The sequence below is a fragment of the Megalops cyprinoides genome, chromosome 1, assembly GCF_013368585.1.
Source record: "Megalops cyprinoides isolate fMegCyp1 chromosome 1, fMegCyp1.pri, whole genome shotgun sequence".
In the NCBI taxonomy this organism is placed as follows: Eukaryota; Metazoa; Chordata; class Actinopteri; order Elopiformes; family Megalopidae; genus Megalops; species Megalops cyprinoides.
Genome location: NC_050583.1, coordinates 33,073,096 through 33,090,372, shown reverse-complemented (window position 1 = coordinate 33,090,372; position 17,277 = coordinate 33,073,096). Strand labels below are relative to the sequence as shown.

Below are 17,277 nucleotides of genomic sequence, written 5' to 3'. Positions count from 1 at the left end.
TTTTCTTGATAGCAAGTGACAAAATGCAGCCATGTTGCTTGTCAGTAGCATGTTTCCCAGTCAACAAAATCAGGTCTAAGGATTTTAACTCTGTCATAGTGTGGTTCACAAATGCTGAAAAGCAGCAACCACCAATAATCTTTTCTGTGTGCATCCATAGTAGATTAAAATAACCCACACACTGACATTTAAATGGATTGATATTTCCAGATCAGCTCAATGATAGATCCAGATCAGATAGCAATGATAGCGATGATAGATCCTCTGGTTATAGATGATGCATTCGCATGAATAACCCAATTACAACATGTATAAATTGTTCACATTGCTTAGTACTAGAACATTACACAACGGAAACACGTTTGAAATATTTGTTAAATATACAAAGTATTTGCGTAAAGATTTGACAAACATTGAAATAATAAGACATTTTGTCAACCATCTGTAATATATATTTAAATATCAAAAATACACAATAATACAACACAAGAACGGTCTTAAATGTTATGTTGGAACCATAAATCTCATTCAAGTCATTTAAGAGGTTTAAACTAGATGAATAAATAACTACAGTATTAAAAAACAGAAACTATAGAACAACATATGTGTGTATGTACGGATGCAGGCTAATTGTATACATTCACAGACGGGAGACGATCTGTAACTTCTTTACTTTTTGTGTTAGACGGAAAAGATTGGATGTAACACCCAGCCACGTCACGGGATTACATGTCTTTCGGTTTTATGTACTTGAGGGAATTGTCTCCTCTATAGCGTAGAGTGCAAACCGACATAATGGGCAAGTGTTAAGAAAAATAAAAAGGTAATGTGCATTAACATATAAATTATAATACTCATGAAATTTATAAATCTCTGGAACCTTGTATGTGAATCCTTTGTTTCTGAACGAACATATTTGAATTTGCACATATAGGAAGCTGCTGTCAAAATGCGAACACTCAGATACATGAGTTTTTAAACAATAAGAAATATATTTCACCGCATTTGTTACCTATTTTACTATTCTTGTTAACTCTGGAGGAAGCTGTTGCTTTACTCGAGCTGTATTTAGTTGTGATGATTATTTCCTTCTCTTGGGCTGTTTATTTTATCTGCGTCTCGAGACCAGCCATGGGAAAAAACTACAGAATCAACTGAAGCACAGACAACAGGTAACGTTACTGTAGCTAATTTGATGGCTGGAAAGATGTAAACAAATCCAGTTAGACTAAACACTTTCGACACTATATTTAATTATAAAGAGCTGTATGCCATATAGCTAGTTAGTTCTTTTTGGGAAATGAATTCCACTGACCCTACCGATCACACAAGCTTCCTGAGAATTACCTATTCATATATTGAGAGGCTCAGTATAACATTTGAGTTGGCTACTTCATTTGAATTATTGAAACGTTGAGAATAGTGCCCTATTTAGTACACGACATACAACATATTGATCCGCCAAGTCAGATGTTTACTGAAACCAGGGAGCAAACTGAAATAGTCACTCTGCCCATGCTTGCTACCATTTGGTAAACGCCTTTGTAAAGGGTAGTAACAGTTAATTTATGAAAGTATTTTCCCGTTTAATGGAGGCTCGATTAAGAGGAATATAGCTTGCAAACTAACGATTCTTTACAGATGAAAAGTGTTATGGCAATACCGTCTTACTGAGGTGAGGCTCCGAAGAGGGAAATAATGGATTTTTCGAAATTCTTGGATGATGACTTCGATGTGAAGGACTGGGTGAATGGGGCCTTCAAAATGGTTCAAAAAGATGCCCCAGGGAAGGCGGACGGCCACGCAGCTACGCTGGTCATGAAGCTCCAGCTCTTCATACAGGAAGTGAACAATGCCATAGAAGGTAAACGAAGCGCAGTTTGCAATGCATTTTAGTTCTGCTGATGTATTACAATCACCACAGCTCAATGAGATCTCACATTTAACCACTCTCAGTGTCTGGACTGGAACTGAAAAATAGTGGTCCAAATGCATTATCAACAACAGCTACAAGCTCTAAATGTAAAAAAAAAAAAAAAAAAAAAAAAAAATCTATACAGCATGTTTGGGGGCAAGGGTTTGTAGTGATGCGGAATAAATTGTGAACATCATTGCCCAAAGTGATGAATTTAAGCTCATTTGAGTCCATTAGTGTTGACTGGAAAATATTCTCTTGGCCAATAGACAATATACTGCAATTTGGCAATACATTGTATCTGACCAGTGTTGAGACTGATGTTGGATGTCTTATTTATTCATTGTCCTCTATTTACTGGTGAAGTCTGTTGAGTTTATTTTCGAGTGACCTGGCAAGAAAGTCAGCTGGAAAAGTGCATTACATTCTGATGTGTACAGAAGCGCACAATACGGATGACACACAAAAACAGAATAATGCAACAAACATTAGTAACCCCTCAATGCCTTAAAAACAGTCTCAGGTAGCGCTCTCCTGTGTTTTTTTCTGTTGCCATTGTCCTGCTGCTGTTCACAGAGAGCAGTAACCAGGCGCTTCAGAATATGCCCAGGGTGCTGCGTGATGTGGAGGCTCTGAAGCAGGAGGCCTCATTCCTGAAAGAGCAGATGATTCTGGTCAAGGAGGATATCAAGAAATTTGAACAGGATACAGTCCAATCCATGCAGGTACTGTCAAAAACATTTGCCTTTGTTTACCTTTCTATCAAGGAACAGGGATGCCAAGTTCTATTTTGATAGCCTGTTGATATGCAGGGGGAGTACATGACTGGATCAATGTCAGTTTTTAATTCACAGTTTTCTTTGGTTTTGGTAGTGTCATGATTGGATCTAGTTTATTTCTGTTTCCAGTCTAACAGGCACTCTGTGCTACAGTGGATTGAGTGCTTTTTTTTGTAATGATAGATTGTACAGCGTTTCCCAAACCTCGCCTGGAGGACCCCTTGTCCTGCATATTTTAGATCTCTCCCTGCTCCAACACAGCTGATTCAAATGATCAATTTGTTATTGAGCAGCTTCAGGAGTTCATAATGAGTTGATCATTTGAATGGGACAGATCAGGGAGAACATTAAGCGCACAAGCGAACAATACCATTAAGTATTTATTCAACATAACAACCAATATGTGTTCTTAAGGGTGTTTGTGAGGTATTATTTATTAACATGATGGTAAACACAGCAATGTAACAATGAAATCTCAGTTAGGGTGATTGGTTTGACACTGAAGACCCACCCTGACCACCTTATTTAGAACCCACAAAGGTTTAGAGAATTTTGATAAAACTTTAATGGGTTGTGGATTCTTTTATAATAAAACATGAACACATGAGGATGATATTTGCACAGCCAGCTTTGTAATACTACATCATATGAGGTGTTTCTGATTGTCACTTCCTTCCACATCTTAAGTGTTTCTGATGATCACTTCCTGCCTAATGTTGCTGAATAATTTAATAATTTCTTCCTGCCCATTTAACATTTATCTATGCAGTTGTTTTATCCAGTGAGCTGGGGGTACTTGGCACATTCCCCAAGTGGGATTGTTCAGGCTTGGTTATGGAGTCACATTGCTCTATATCTTATTGTTGTAATCAGAGTATAAGATCCTGAGTGGGGCTGATATAGATCAGTGGTCCTCCACATTATGTATTTGTAAGTATGAATTTGGCCTCATGAGAGTGCAATGGGCAATAATCAAGTAGACTAACCATCTATGGTAAGCACACATTTTACACAACATTATGGTACCAATGAATGAGTGGTGGGAAACGGTTACCAATACCAAAATGGAAAGTTGCACAGGTATCTATTTTATATCTTTTTTTATATTTTTATATAACTTTAACCAAATAGGTGCATTTCAACAACCAAACCGTAAATTTCCAAACTCACTTTGTCAGACATACTTTTAGGTTGGTTAATTTATTAGCTACAGCTTGGAATACATTTCTGTTTTCAGGATGCAGTATAATGTCAGAAAGAGAGAATATCTCCACCATAATCATTTGCAGCTGCGAAGTAATCCTGCATTACTGACTCAGAAAGCAATACTGGCTTTCCTGTGTCTGTATGACATTTTTCTTATCCTTTTTAGCAGTCGTAGCAGTGGCAGTCAAGCATGTCGCAGGTGTCTCCTCTGTGCCTCTTTTGCAGTGACATTGTGTGGCTCAGATGTGAAATAATTGTCACATTTTTTTTTTCTCCCTTCACTTTTTTTTTTTTTTTTTTTTTTAAGAACGATAGGTCCTTTTTTTTTTTTACAATTTTAAAAATTTGACATTTTCTGTAAAATGAGAGCTATCCATCCACAGTACCCTCTTAAGCAACACAAAATGTACTGTGAGAGTCTGATTCTTAAAAGGAATTTATATCTGTACATATCATTAGTAACTTAATTTTAATTGGTGGATGTCCTATCCTCCTAACAGGTTTATATATTATTTTCATTTAATTCATTTAAGTCCCATATGTGTGTGTGTGGCCATTTCCGTTGCAGAAATATAGGTTTGACGCATTAATATAGGTTAAAGAGATGTTTGTTAGCAGTTACATCTCAATGGGAAATGTTATCCTAGAAACCTATTTTAGAACATGCTTTGTGGGCATAACAGTCACGTCTTGCAAGCATAAAAATGCCCGTGGGTATGTCTTTGAGGACAACTGATAGAGATAATAGTTATCTTCGGCAAAGCAACTTTAATGTATCACATGATGTGCTGCCGATAACCCAGGATGGATGAAACCTGAAACTGCACTCTGAAGCTGCCGTGTGGTCAGGCCATATATAGAAACAATATGATTGTTCCTGTGTGTGTAGCTACTTTGATTCATGTTAAATGAACAAATCCAATCAACCTTAGATGTATGGAAAAGGGACAGCCAAAAGGCTTGTAATTCCTAATTAAGTTGAAGCACATTATTAGTGAATTACTTGTCACCAGTTGCAAGTAATGATCAGGCATGAATGATGCCATTGACACTGTATAGTTTCAGAAGGAAATGTCATGCCTGGCTTTTTGTTTTCATTTCTGAGAAACTGCTCTTGGGGCTCTACAGTAATTGCTGTGCAGTGTTCTTGGCCACGGCTTGTGAATATGTGGCGTTGTGGTTTTTTGGCTCAAAATCTCACCACTGAGTTGCAAAGAAATGGATTTCCACGATAGATTCAAGAAAATAGCCCCAAAGTCATACTTGGCAGGTCAGAAGGAACTGCAGCTTTGAAGTGGTGAATTCAGTTTAACGGAAATTTTATCTGGAATCTGTTGAAAAAAAAAAAAAAAACAATAGCCATTTTTAACTCTAGGTTCAGTGTGTTACCCATTTCAATTATGTGAAAAGATACATTACTCCTCTTTTGCTCCGTATTTTCATGTTTTAGCCCATGCCGTTTTTACTCCACCACCCCCTGCATTTTCTGGTTTAATTCTTTTGCATCAGCATTTTTGCTTTTCATCAACAGTGGGACCCTTGGATGCCCTGAGAGCTGAGGTGGTCTGATTTTGTCTGTCTGCTCCAGGTCTTGGTGGAGATCGATCAGGTGAAGTCTCGCATGCAGCTGGCCGCCGAGGCCCTTCAGGAAGCGGACAAATGGAGCACTCTGAGTGCGGACATCGAGGAGACATTCAAGACACAGGTGACTGGCAGAGGGTTAACTTCAAACAGTCAAACCATTCTCACTGTCCTTTAATATCTGCACTCTTAGCCTTGTAGATGCTCCATGCACTACTAGGTCATTCCATACGAGGCCCAGCTGTGTCTGTCTGTCTGTAGTTGCAGGACATGGATTGTTGTTCTGTGAAAATTTAATGGCAGCATTTAACAAGTTGAGACTTGCTTAGGGTCCAATAAATGATTCTTTGTTTTTGCCTTTTCTAACATTCATTGCCCTTTAAGGCTTACGGAAATTTCCGTGAACAGAGTAGATACGGAAGAGCTGAAAGGTTTTCACTTTTCTATCCCTCCTACGCTATGACTGCATAGCCTGATTATTTGATATTCGACCGGATAAATTGTCATTTTACTCATCAAAATGTGTTGATAGGAAGAGAGATAAAACCATGCCCTGCAGAATGGAGGAGCCCTGTGTGCGTACACCCCCGTGCTGTCAGAGCGATGCTGAAGTACTGCTCTCGCCTTCATTCCCCAGGACTTGGCTGTGATCTCCTCCAAGCTCACCAGCATGCAGAGCAGCCTGGCTATGCTGGTGGACACTCCTGACTACTCAGAGAAGTGTGTACACCTAGAGGCTCTGAAGAACAGGCTGGAGGCCCTCGCCAGCCCCCAGATCGTGGCCACATTTAATTCACAGTCAATGGGTGAGAGGCCTTTATATTCAGATGCGGCTAAGGCCTCCTTGACTAAAGCTACACTACTACAGAGTGTTTCAGAGCAAATGTGTATGGCTGTGCTTAAAATATTTTTTACTGTTTGTCTCCAGACCAAGCCAAGCTCTTTGTGAAAGTGTTTACAGAGATTGACAGGATGCCTCAGCTCCTTGCCTATTACTACAAGTGCCATAAGGTGAGAAATCCACTGCAAACAAATCCCAAAGCTGATGTCTGAAGCCGACTCGAGGTTTGCAGTAACACTAGTATCTCTGCCCCCAGGGTCAGCTGGTCAGCGTTTGGCAGGACCTGTGTCAGAGTGAGCTGAGTCTCAGCAAGCAGCTGGCTGAGTTCTACGATACGCTACTATCTACCTGGCACTCACAGCTGCAGTGGAGCAGTCAGGTACGGCACCACGGCCACTCACACCTAGCGAGCCCTATTCACCAATGCCAGGGGAGCGGGACATATTGCAGGACATTGATCGCTGCAGGTGTTGACATGCTTTCTTCTCTACCTCATTTCAGCTTTATTCTGTAAAGGTTTCTGTATAATACAGAGTGGTGCCTGATTTTATAAAGGTTATTATGTAATACAGAGAGACACTTACTGAGCAGGTCTCATTTTCATTGATATTATTGGGCAGGTGTTTAAGAACCCCTATGAGGTGGTTACGGTGCTGCTGATCCAGACCCTGGGTGCCATGGTGCCGTCTATCCCAGTATGCCTCAGCACAGCCATGGAGCGTGCTCCCCAGGAGGAAAAGCTGGAGACCCTGCTGGAACTCTACCAGACTGCAGCCAACTTTGGGAAGAACCTGGAGGCTGCCATGCTGCCCCACCTGGGTGGGTTTGAATGTTTTGATAAGTTTGTCAGCCAAAATGGGGGCGGGGGGAAGTATACCGACTTGCACTGTGTTGTGAAGCAAAAAGTCAATATCCCACTTCCTCTCTCTGTCCTTGGCGCCAGCTGAGAGCAACCTGCTGAAAGTGGGCGAGTTGGTTACTGCCTTGTATGACCCGTACAAACCTTACCAGCTGCAGTACGGAGAGCTGGAGGAATCCAACCTCCTTATAACGATCAGTGCTGTGCCCCTGGTAAGTGTTCCTCTTCTTCACAATGACAAAACACTTTCTAACGAGAAAAGGTCACTTGAGATTATCTACTTCCTGTTACTGAATTAGTCATATTTTACATTTAACAATGCTAACCTATGTGTGGTGTCTGCTTATCTGATTCTTTGGAAACTTGCTCAGAAGTTGTGTAGCCACACTGTAGGTTGTAGGTTGTTTCAGCGGGTTGCTGACTGCTGTGATGTGACCGAGCTTCTGCTTTGCAGGAACGTGGGGAGGTGATAGACTGCGTGCAGGAGCTCAGCCACTCTGTCAATAAGCTCTTCAGCCTGGCCAGCACAGCTGTGGACCGCTGTGTCAGGCTGACCGATGGCCTGGCTGTGTGTGGGCTGCTGAAAGCTCTCAAAGCGCTATTCACCAAGTAACGATACCAGAGGCTTCTGCATGCTCATACTTGCGCACACACTCATACAACTCATACACACATGCACTCGTGTGTGTGCACACACCCACGCAGACACCCACATGAACATGTAGGACACGTAGATGGAAAAACTCAACAGCACACGTAGACAAAGGTACATACTGCAATCAAATACAGAGGCAGACACACGCTTGCACACATCACATCAGGGCACATCACACACATGTCTGGTGTGCAGTTGAATCTCGGTTTGGCTTAGAGTTTGCAGCTTGAGAGGCAAACATTACAACTTGAGCGTTACAGTGCAGGGTGTCCGGTTTCTGCCTGAGAAGTGGGTTAGGAAATATACAGTGGATGGATTTAACACGGCAGAATATTGGCAAGTTGTACCACCATCAGCCTTGGTGGAGGAAATGTCTACACTCAGTGTTACATTCCTCCTTTTCCAAGGGATGCAGTGTCTAACCTAGTGTGCAGTATTTCTACCACAGGAATGTTTAAAAGTGGAGGGTAATAATTAAGTCCAAAATGTTGAGGAAAAAGGATGTGTCAGCCATTTCAAGAGAAAATAGAATGAAAACGTTGCTGTGCTTACAGCCACACATTCTTCCGTTCAAGTCAGATGAAATATAAGAAATGTTCCTGCATTATTTTTACTCATGTTAACTGTTTTTTCCCCCATAGGTACGTGTCAGATTTCTCTGTTACTCTGCAGTCCATCCGGAAGAAATGCAAGCTGGAGGACACACCCAGTGCCTCTGCCTTTCAGGAAGATTGGACCCCCTTTCAGAACTCTGTCAGGTGGGCTTGGCCAGGAAGCCCACTTCATTACTTGCTGCAGTGTGTGGTCTTATGTGGTGGTGCCCACAGGAAGCCTGATTGCCTGAGGGGAGCTGAAGCAGTGTGGAGTCTTGAATGGAGTCCTGCTACTGCCATTTCACACTTTTAGTTACATTTCATGGCATTTGCTTAGCAGACACTGTATTTATACAGCTGGATATTTACTGAGGCAATTTGGGTGGAGTACAGTGCACAAGGGTGCAGCAGGAGTGGGCCACCTGGACTGAACTGGTAACCTTACCACTGTGCCACACTACTGCCGTAAAATAACGCCATTGTTTTAGTAACTCTTTGAACAGCTTTGTTGTTCTGAATGAATAGGTCTGTAATCCTAAAAGGTGCCATTGAACAATGTGCAGTTCTGTTCAACGGCTCCTGTGACCATTTTAGGCAGGTGTTCAAGTAGGAAGACAAATAATTGAAGGTGAACACAAACTGAACTGTAAAGGTAAAATTACAGGTAGTAAGTCCTGAGAAAATCAGCGATATTTTGCATGGGTGGAATCACAATCAGAATGGGAGCAGAATTTTTTTTTTTTTTTTTTAACTGTGAGGTTTCCCTGATGAGACTGACACCTGCTGAATAGTTAATAGCAATACTGTATAATAATGAGAGTGGAATCCTTGATTTGGTACTAATTATATAAATGAGGAAATGTCAGCAGAAAAATCATGTTTGCTGCTTGTACAGCTTATAAAAACAAAGCTGTAAAATAAATGATTCAGTACTAAATCCCTATTAGTGTTGTTCTCCATGTCATGGCAGATTTGTCTTACTCTTGAAAATATGCATAGAATTTGTGTCATTTTTCAGCATTGGATGTTGGATTAAAATGGTCACAGAGGCTCTAGCAATGTAGTATATTTATTGTTGTCATTTAGCTCTGGTTGTTTTGTAATGCAGAATTATTGCTACGTGTGGTGAGCTGCTGAGACAGTGTGGAGCGTATGAGCAGCAGCTGTCAAACAGGTAAAAAAATATTAAAAACTGAAACACATTGTCAGTGCATTTATGAAAATGCCATTGTCCTCCTGCTGTCTACATTATTCAGGTTGTTTCACTGAGGAGTTTAAAGATAATTTAGAATTATTATTTATTATTATAATTATTCAGTTCTCATTTTGTTATGCAGAAGAGATCCAGTTTAATCTGATGTAGAGCCTTACAGCTGAGGTGAAATTGGCTGAAATTGGGGACAAGATCAGTGCACCTTATGAATGGGGATACCCTGTTGGATGGGGAATGCCTTCAAAGTGAATGGAAAACATGAGTACAGCAGCTTTGAACTGGTGGAGTCTTGATTCCGGTGACCTGTTGCTGTGTCAGCACTGGCAGGCTATTGTCGCCCTGAACTGTGGGAATACATCATTGTCACTCTGCCGACAGGATCCTGGCCACGGCAGGGAAGTACCTGTCAGAGTCCTACAGCCCCCGCAGCTTGACTGGCATACAGGAGACCAGCGCTGCGGACAGAAAGGCCTCCACCAAGAACCCATGGCAAGAGTACAACTACCTGCTGAAGGGTGACACGGCTGAGTACGCCAGCCTAATGGAGATGCTGTACAACCTGAAAGTGAGCAGGAACACTTTGCAAACCTGGTGGTACTGTCTGAAAGATTTCGACTGTAATTTTAGGTGTCACGGTTGTGTATAGCAGACAAAGAGGTTATTTATTTTGCTTTTATGGGATTAGATTGATGTTTTTTTAGACTGTGCAGTTCTTCATGGCTTTTTGTGTTCAGGATAAGATTAGAGAATGCAGTAGTGAATGACAGTTTATGAGAGCATTTCTGGAAGTTCACTCCTGGGTAACTTTTGGGGACAGATGTGTATTTCTGAAAGACCTGTTCAGCACCTCATTGGTCTCTATTTTAGGAGAAGGGCACAGGTAACTCCAATCTGCTGGCCGAGCCCCGCGCAGCCCTGACTCGCCTCAATCAGCAGGCCAACCAACTGGCCTTCGACTCTGTCTTCTTGCAGATCAAGCATCAGCTCTGCCTGGTCTCTAAGATCGAGGTGAGGATCATGTACCTGAGCTCAATCATACAGGCTTACTCTCCTTCTCGGCTGTTACGTTCCTCCCAGGAACGTCGTCTAGCATTGCCATCCCTACACACAAGGCAATCTCAGTCCAGATTATTCTCATATGTAGTTCCCAGCTGGTGGAACGAGCTACCTTACGCTATCAGAGCAGGGTGTCCCTCTCTTCAAGAACCTCCTGAAGACCCACCTCTTCCGAGAGCACCTCCTCGCCTAACACTTTAGACAACTCTAACACAATTCCATCTCCGTGCACTTTCTGCCTTGCACCTCTTTCTCCTGTCACTACTTGTTTGTCTCCTCTGCCTGTCTATCCCTATGTTTTCACCTTGTTTACCTTTGTTTTCTACTTTTCTCGACTTATTTATCTGAGTTTAGTTGTTTACGTTGCACTTAAAGCTTACTCCAAGGTCTCCTACACTACTGTAGCTTGCTTGCTGTTCCTCACTTGTAAGTCGCTTTGGATAAAAGCGTCTGCCAAATGACCTAGATGTAAAAATGTAAATGTAAATGTACACCCATTGGAATTGGAATTAGCAAACAAGATCGATGACGTATTTCCGAACACCCAGAAATTGCTTATTCCTGAGGTTAATATCTTCAAGACTAAAGCCTCTTGTTTAGTTGTATTTTACCAGATTACATTTGCTAACATTCCCTCTGTTTTCTTTGTCTCCAGAGCAGGAGCTCCAGTGGCATGGGTGAGACACTCACAGAGGACCTGCCCACCTTCAGCCTGTCCCCACTAGAATACATTACCAATGTAAGCTTGACCTGTCATGCTCCAGTGCTCCATCACACATACATGATTTGATCAGGTCTGCCTTCTGTGTAGCAGGTCCTGGACGTGCATTAGCCTCATTAACTACAGCAAACATATTTCACTGGTTCTTGACTAACAATGGGTATTACACTTGAATGAACACGCACCAAACAATCCATTTATCACAATGAGTTTTTAGAAAGCAAATTAAACCTTAACAATATCCCCACCCACCCATATTGATTTCCACCCAGAATGTGATGTAGCCTTCTGAAATCATCCAGCTCGTTCATGGTTTTGTCTTTTAATCTGTGATGCATCAGAGGCTTGATCACCCACAGACTGGAATATGTCAAAATCCTGTTCAGAGATAATGACACTCAGTTGAGATTCATGTTCTTTCCCTAAAATAGGAAGGTCAGTAGGTACCTAATGGCAGTAGGTGCCTTCTCGGTCATTATGTAGGATCACATGTTAGGTCCATTCAGCTCTGAAGAGTGTTGGAATGAAATTCCTGCCATTCGTGCCTCCTAGTGGTGTAAAAGGCTAGGCGAAGTCATGTGTCTTTGTGTGTGCCCTCCTTAGATTGGACAGTACATTATGTCTCTGCCTCTGCACCTGGAGCCCTTTGTAACACAGGAAGACCCTGCACTGGAGCTTGCACTGCATGCTGGGAAATTGCCCTTCCCTCCTGAGCAAGGTGACCCCAAAGCCCCCCCCCCCCTCCTACCCTCAGAAAGCAATGATCAGGTTGTCTGTTCAGGGTTAAGTCGCTGTTGTATGCTGCTCATTTATCATTATGATAGTATCAACATAATTATGTCTTTCATATTCACTCACAGCACTGCTGTGAACTGCCAGGGACCATATAAAAATACATGTCATTGTGCCCTCAGATACAGCAGCAAGCAGTTTAGAATTCAGTTAGGGTACTGTACAGGTGTTAGTCACAGATGTCAGGCTGTGTTCATGGAAACTCTACTGTGTTACGCAGGCGGTGTTTGGCTAATTCTTAATGCATTCTCAATAGGTGATGACCTGCCGGAGCTGGACAATGCTGCAGACTATTGGCTGGGCTCAATCGCTAGGGCAACAATGCAGACTTACTGTGATGCCATTCTGTTAATACCTGAGCTCACCCCACACTCCACCAAGCAGCTGGCCACAGATATAGGTGAGCACAAGACATGCGGTCAGAAGTTTCAACAGCCAAAAATTTCTGCTCATCTGAAGTGTTTTCTGTACATAAAACAGGTTTTACTACACCTAAATTGTTTTTCAGTTGTATTTGTAAATAGTTCTGTTAGTTCACCTCACACTATTTGAATCTCTAATTTGGAGAATATGGCCATTTTTCTGCGGGTCATGTTTAGGTATACCAGAGCACATTCTCTGTTGGTACTGTGCATTTCATGGTTTTATTTCATTTAGTCTTTACCATACCTTTAATAACTGAAATATTCTGGCAAGTTGTATTCCTCAGACAGCCCCCTAGATTTGTCTTCTGCCAAAAATGTACAGACACATGGAGCATTGAAATTTTCCATTCAACTAGCTCACTAGTTAGGGCAGTTAATGCTAACTGTTGATATCAGCCAACAATGAATGGCAGCCCACACTGGTAGAACAAATTGGCTTAGTTCCTTGGGAGTAGAGGTGGATATGTTGGCAGGGGTTGCTTGTCTCACTGCTCTCAGGCACGCTGCAATTTGTCAAGGGCCTGCGAGTTGCTTGGGTGACATCTGCAGAGTAGTGCCAATCCTCCAATGAAGGCACACTCAGTTGTAATGCACTGTGTGAAACTTGCACTTTGAAAAATAGTTGTTGGCTGCATGCCAGTGTATTGAAGGATTGCATTCGCCTTGCTTCAGCGCTCCTGCATGTGTAGAGAGACTGCCTCGGTGAGATGAATTAGATGATTAGAAAAAAAAAGGTTGCATGAAGGGGAAAAAGCATTAACATGAACTGGTATTAAAATTGAGCTAGCTAGGCAAAAATTAGAGAGACGGCATAAGTGTTAATAAAATAAGCAAAATGAGCAACTAGTTTAGATTAAATGTTTGATTAAAACTAGACTTGGAAAGAAACAACGTGATATAGTACAGCATCAATAGATTTCAACAAGGACGTTACCAGACCGAAACAGGTTTGTGGCCAGCAAGGAAGAGATTCAACAAACTACTAAGAGTGGTTTGGGTAGACAGAGTAGTTGGTATGCAAGTCAGCCAAGCCTGTGCACTTTCAGTGTGGTTTATGCATCAGGCATTCCTGAGATAAGAGGAAATGCGCGCTCTAGTGGTGGCCATGTTGATGTATGTCTGGTATTCTGTTTTACAGATATATTAGTGTGGTTACAGCCGTATCACATATCCGCCAGTGAGCAGATTGTGTTGAATGGCGATGGAGTCAGGGTAACATTGCTCAACGCGCAGAAAGAATAACAGGAAAATAGCTCCCTGAGGGAAAGCTTGAATGATCAGGCATGAAAAAGCATCTGTATGCCTTAAATCAGTCACTGCTGATGTCAGACAGTGCTGGCAGTATGGCACACATCACAGACTGCTGAGTCATCGCTGAGTGGGCTGGTTAGAGCCTCTTGTGTTGCGTTCTCCTAGGACGTAGCAGCTGATTACACCGCAGTCAGCACAAAAGAGCCTGAATAGTAAATGGAGTAAAATCTGAACATATGTGAGCCAAATCATCTGCTCATGGAGAGACAGCATATGGGTGAACAGTGGGTTTCTAGGGACAGATAGTGCCTCTATTTACCCCACGTGACCAAAGATCTTCCAAATTGGATTGGCATTCCGAGCAGGGCTTTCGAATTGGATTTGTTCCAGGGCTTCATGTGCGAGTCTTGCTGCGGGTGCCTAAAATCGCTGGCGTGAAACACTCAACTAATGGTGTCAAATTCTTAAAAAAAAAAAAAAAATGAGGTAAGGTTGGCTTTAGGCCAAAACACAGACATCAGAGGGTTCTTTTCAATTACTGCAAGTGTTTAAATAACACAAATATCAACAGAACTAATCTGTGATCTAATCTATAATAATCTGATCAGATTGTGATACACTTGATTCTAAATCCTGTTGGAGAGAGGCTTTGAAAATGAGTGACATGAGTATAAACACGCACATTCACAGAAAGAAACGGCCATGTGCATTTGGTTGTGTGCTTGCCGTTGACATTCTTGAGGTTCTTGTCCACTGCAGACTACCTGAGCAACGTGATGGATGCGCTGGGTCTCCAGCCATCCCGGACACTGCAGCAGATAGTCACCCTTCTGAAGGCCAAGCCTGAGGAGTACAGACAGACCGCCAAACCACTGTCCCGCAGACTTGCTGCCACAATTGCTGCCATGAGGAATCTTGATTACTGAAGGGGTGGGCGATGACGAGGTAAAGTCTAGTTCACATCTCTTCTGTTGGATATGTAATGAGTCCTTGCTCATCCTTGCCGTACAGGCGGCTGTCTCTGCATTTATTGCTTGAAGCTGTTTCATGTCATCTCTTTACAAACATTTACATGAAAATTAAAATCTTTAATGAGAAACGAGTGCCTTCCTCAGACAATACTGTATGCGCTGTATCTCCTGTCTTAAAAGAAGCCACCGTCTCATCTGCATGGCCTACAGTAGCTGCTGATGCTTGTTGATGGCGCACTGCCACACCCCATGCAATCGCGGTGCTGTGGAATCCCTCCCCGAACAGCCCAGTCTGAGAACATTGTGTTCTCAAAGTACCACTGTGGGCCGAGGCGCAGTGAAAGAGGGAAAAAAAAAAAAAAAAAAAAAAAACAGAAATTGAATTTGCAGGGTACTTGATGCCGGTGCTGCTGTCACCATGGTCTCCCACACAAGGGCCAGGATGAGAATTTTATGTAATGGCATTGTGATGTAATGCTCCTTGGGTTCGCTTCCCAGCATCTCTCTGCTGCTTCTATGATACAGCACCTGACCTGAAGGCTTGTGTTCTTTGCGGAGATGAAAAGACGGTGTCATTAGCAGAGGGGCGGATTCTAAATGTTAATGCCTACTGTGCTGTGAGGCAGGAAGGAGGAGGATGAAAGAGCAGTCAGGAGGCAGCTGCAGTGGCCACTCGCATTACACCAGGCTCGAGTGAAAACCTTATTTCTGTGACCTTGAGTGGCGGATTCCCACACGTCCATCGATCCCCTTCCAACACCAGGCAACAGACTCGCTGTTGTTGACCGCCCACTCCCCCGATCATGTGCTGTGTGAGGTTATAGTAACGATACTGCGTGTACGCCAGATGTGTTAACCTCTTCTGACGGAAGGTTACATTTTGCTTTTATTTCTCCCTGCAGACGGAACCTACCCAGAAGTCAGGCTGCCTATTGCAGGCAGGGAGGGGTCACAAGGAGCTGAGAAACAGTGGGTGTTACTCGGTCGAACGTGTGAAGATGTTGCTGACTCACTGACTTGCATTTCTCAGACTTTATAGGCAAGCTTATGAATGTCGATCACAGTAGCTTGTGTGGGAAAATCACCCTGTGCCCAAGCTCACTCGCAGCACATGGTTTAAAAAGGGCAGCTGTTTTGGCTGCCTGCTGACGTTAATTGACGGGTAGGGTCAGGGGCACTGGGACAAATCATGTGAGTTACATTTTAAGAGGCAGAGGCCCTCTACTTTCACAGCAAAAATATCTCACTTTTTTGTACTGGATGTGCAAAAATGTTGTGTTTTATCTATAGCTTTTCAACACTGTATAGCTACCCAGCTTTAGGTATTAAGCACTGTGTATGTGCCTAGCTGTGTGACAGTCTGAACATTCTTGCCATCTAACACTGAGTTTCTTTTTGTCATTTATTTTAATTAAGTGGGTTTCTTATGTGTTGTGTCATTGTGTTAAGTAACTGAGCAATGTAAAGTAGCCTCTATGATTTGATTTAAACAATTGTAATAGTGATAATATGGGGGCTTAATAACATTGATTTGGTGGCTTCTGCTTTATCCAGGTACATCCTGATTTTAAATAAATGGTACACTACCTTCTCTGCGTTACCTTATCGCAAATTTCAAGTCCATTCAAAATTAACTGAATTCTTTATCTATTAGGACATAGTACATAATAGATATAATAGTGTATGGTGCCCTCTTGGCTGACCCACGCTCAGTGACTTGAGCATTATTGTGTACAAGTTTCAGAGGGATGAAAGATGGGCTTTGTCTCACATTCAGCAGCCAAGTAATCTAATGAAGGGAGTTCAGCTGCTGATGCAGCCTGTGTCTGGGAGCAGGGGCACCTGTGTGGTGTAGTGGGCAAGGAACTGATCTTGTGACCTTAAGGTAGAAGGTTTACTTCCTAGGAAGACCATTGCATACTTTGAGCTTCAGTGATTAGTGTGTCAAATTTAAGGTCTTTAAAATCTACTACACATTAAAGATTCTTGAAAATAGCTAGTAGATATATTGTGTGTTAACCCAACCATAATAATGATCATTTTGGGCTCTGTAACAAGTGTGTAGACATAGTTTTACAGTTTTTGAAATTTGCTAGCAAGTAAACCCAACACATGATGACTGTGATATTGCATAATCGGGGAAGCTGAAGCTGCTACACCACTTGAGTTTGACATTGGAGATACTATCAGGACTCTGCATAGTTGTAGAGCCATATGATGCTACCTACAGGTTACTGATATAACATTTAAACAACTTTGCTGTGCATGCTTGTGAAATGCTTGTGAAAGGCTCTAAAAGGTCTGTTTCAAGTGAAAGCTAGTGCATTGATAACATCCTTGTAACACAAAAGGGTGGCCTAATGTGTCTAACAAATGCACCTTTCATAATAAGATAGCTACAATGACAGATCTGTTGCAG

The 17,277-nt window shown here is 42.2% G+C and overlaps 1 protein-coding gene across 1 annotated transcript; it reads left to right on the top strand.

Annotated features, from left to right (window-relative positions):
- Positions 1-933: 933 nt before the first annotated feature.
- cog7 (component of oligomeric golgi complex 7) lies at positions 934-16,458 on the top strand. Its single transcript, XM_036545339.1, has 19 exons — positions 934-1,172; positions 1,642-1,864; positions 2,492-2,640; positions 5,489-5,605; positions 6,119-6,287; positions 6,410-6,492; positions 6,579-6,701; positions 6,943-7,141; positions 7,266-7,393; positions 7,636-7,790; positions 8,478-8,594; positions 9,538-9,603; positions 10,021-10,207; positions 10,510-10,650; positions 11,354-11,437; positions 12,023-12,137; positions 12,468-12,611; positions 14,647-14,832; positions 15,761-16,458. The coding sequence occupies exons 2-18, from the start codon at positions 1,699-1,701 to the stop codon at positions 14,811-14,813; spliced, it is 2,310 nt and encodes a 769-aa protein (XP_036401232.1). The 5' UTR covers positions 934-1,172; positions 1,642-1,698; the 3' UTR covers positions 14,814-14,832; positions 15,761-16,458.
- The last annotated feature ends 819 nt before the right edge of the window (positions 16,459-17,277 follow it).

Bases quoted from the DNA above. Each gene is read 5' to 3' on its own strand.
- cog7 (XM_036545339.1), top strand. From the start codon at position 1,699: ATGGATTTTTCGAAATTCTTGGATGATGACTTCGATGTGAAGGACTGG. The intron at 8,595-9,537 runs GTGGGCTTGGCC...TTTGTAATGCAG, and splicing joins CCCTTTCAGAACTCTGTCAG to AATTATTGCTACGTGTGGTG. The intron at 10,651-11,353 runs GTGAGGATCATG...CTTTGTCTCCAG, and splicing joins GCCTGGTCTCTAAGATCGAG to AGCAGGAGCTCCAGTGGCAT.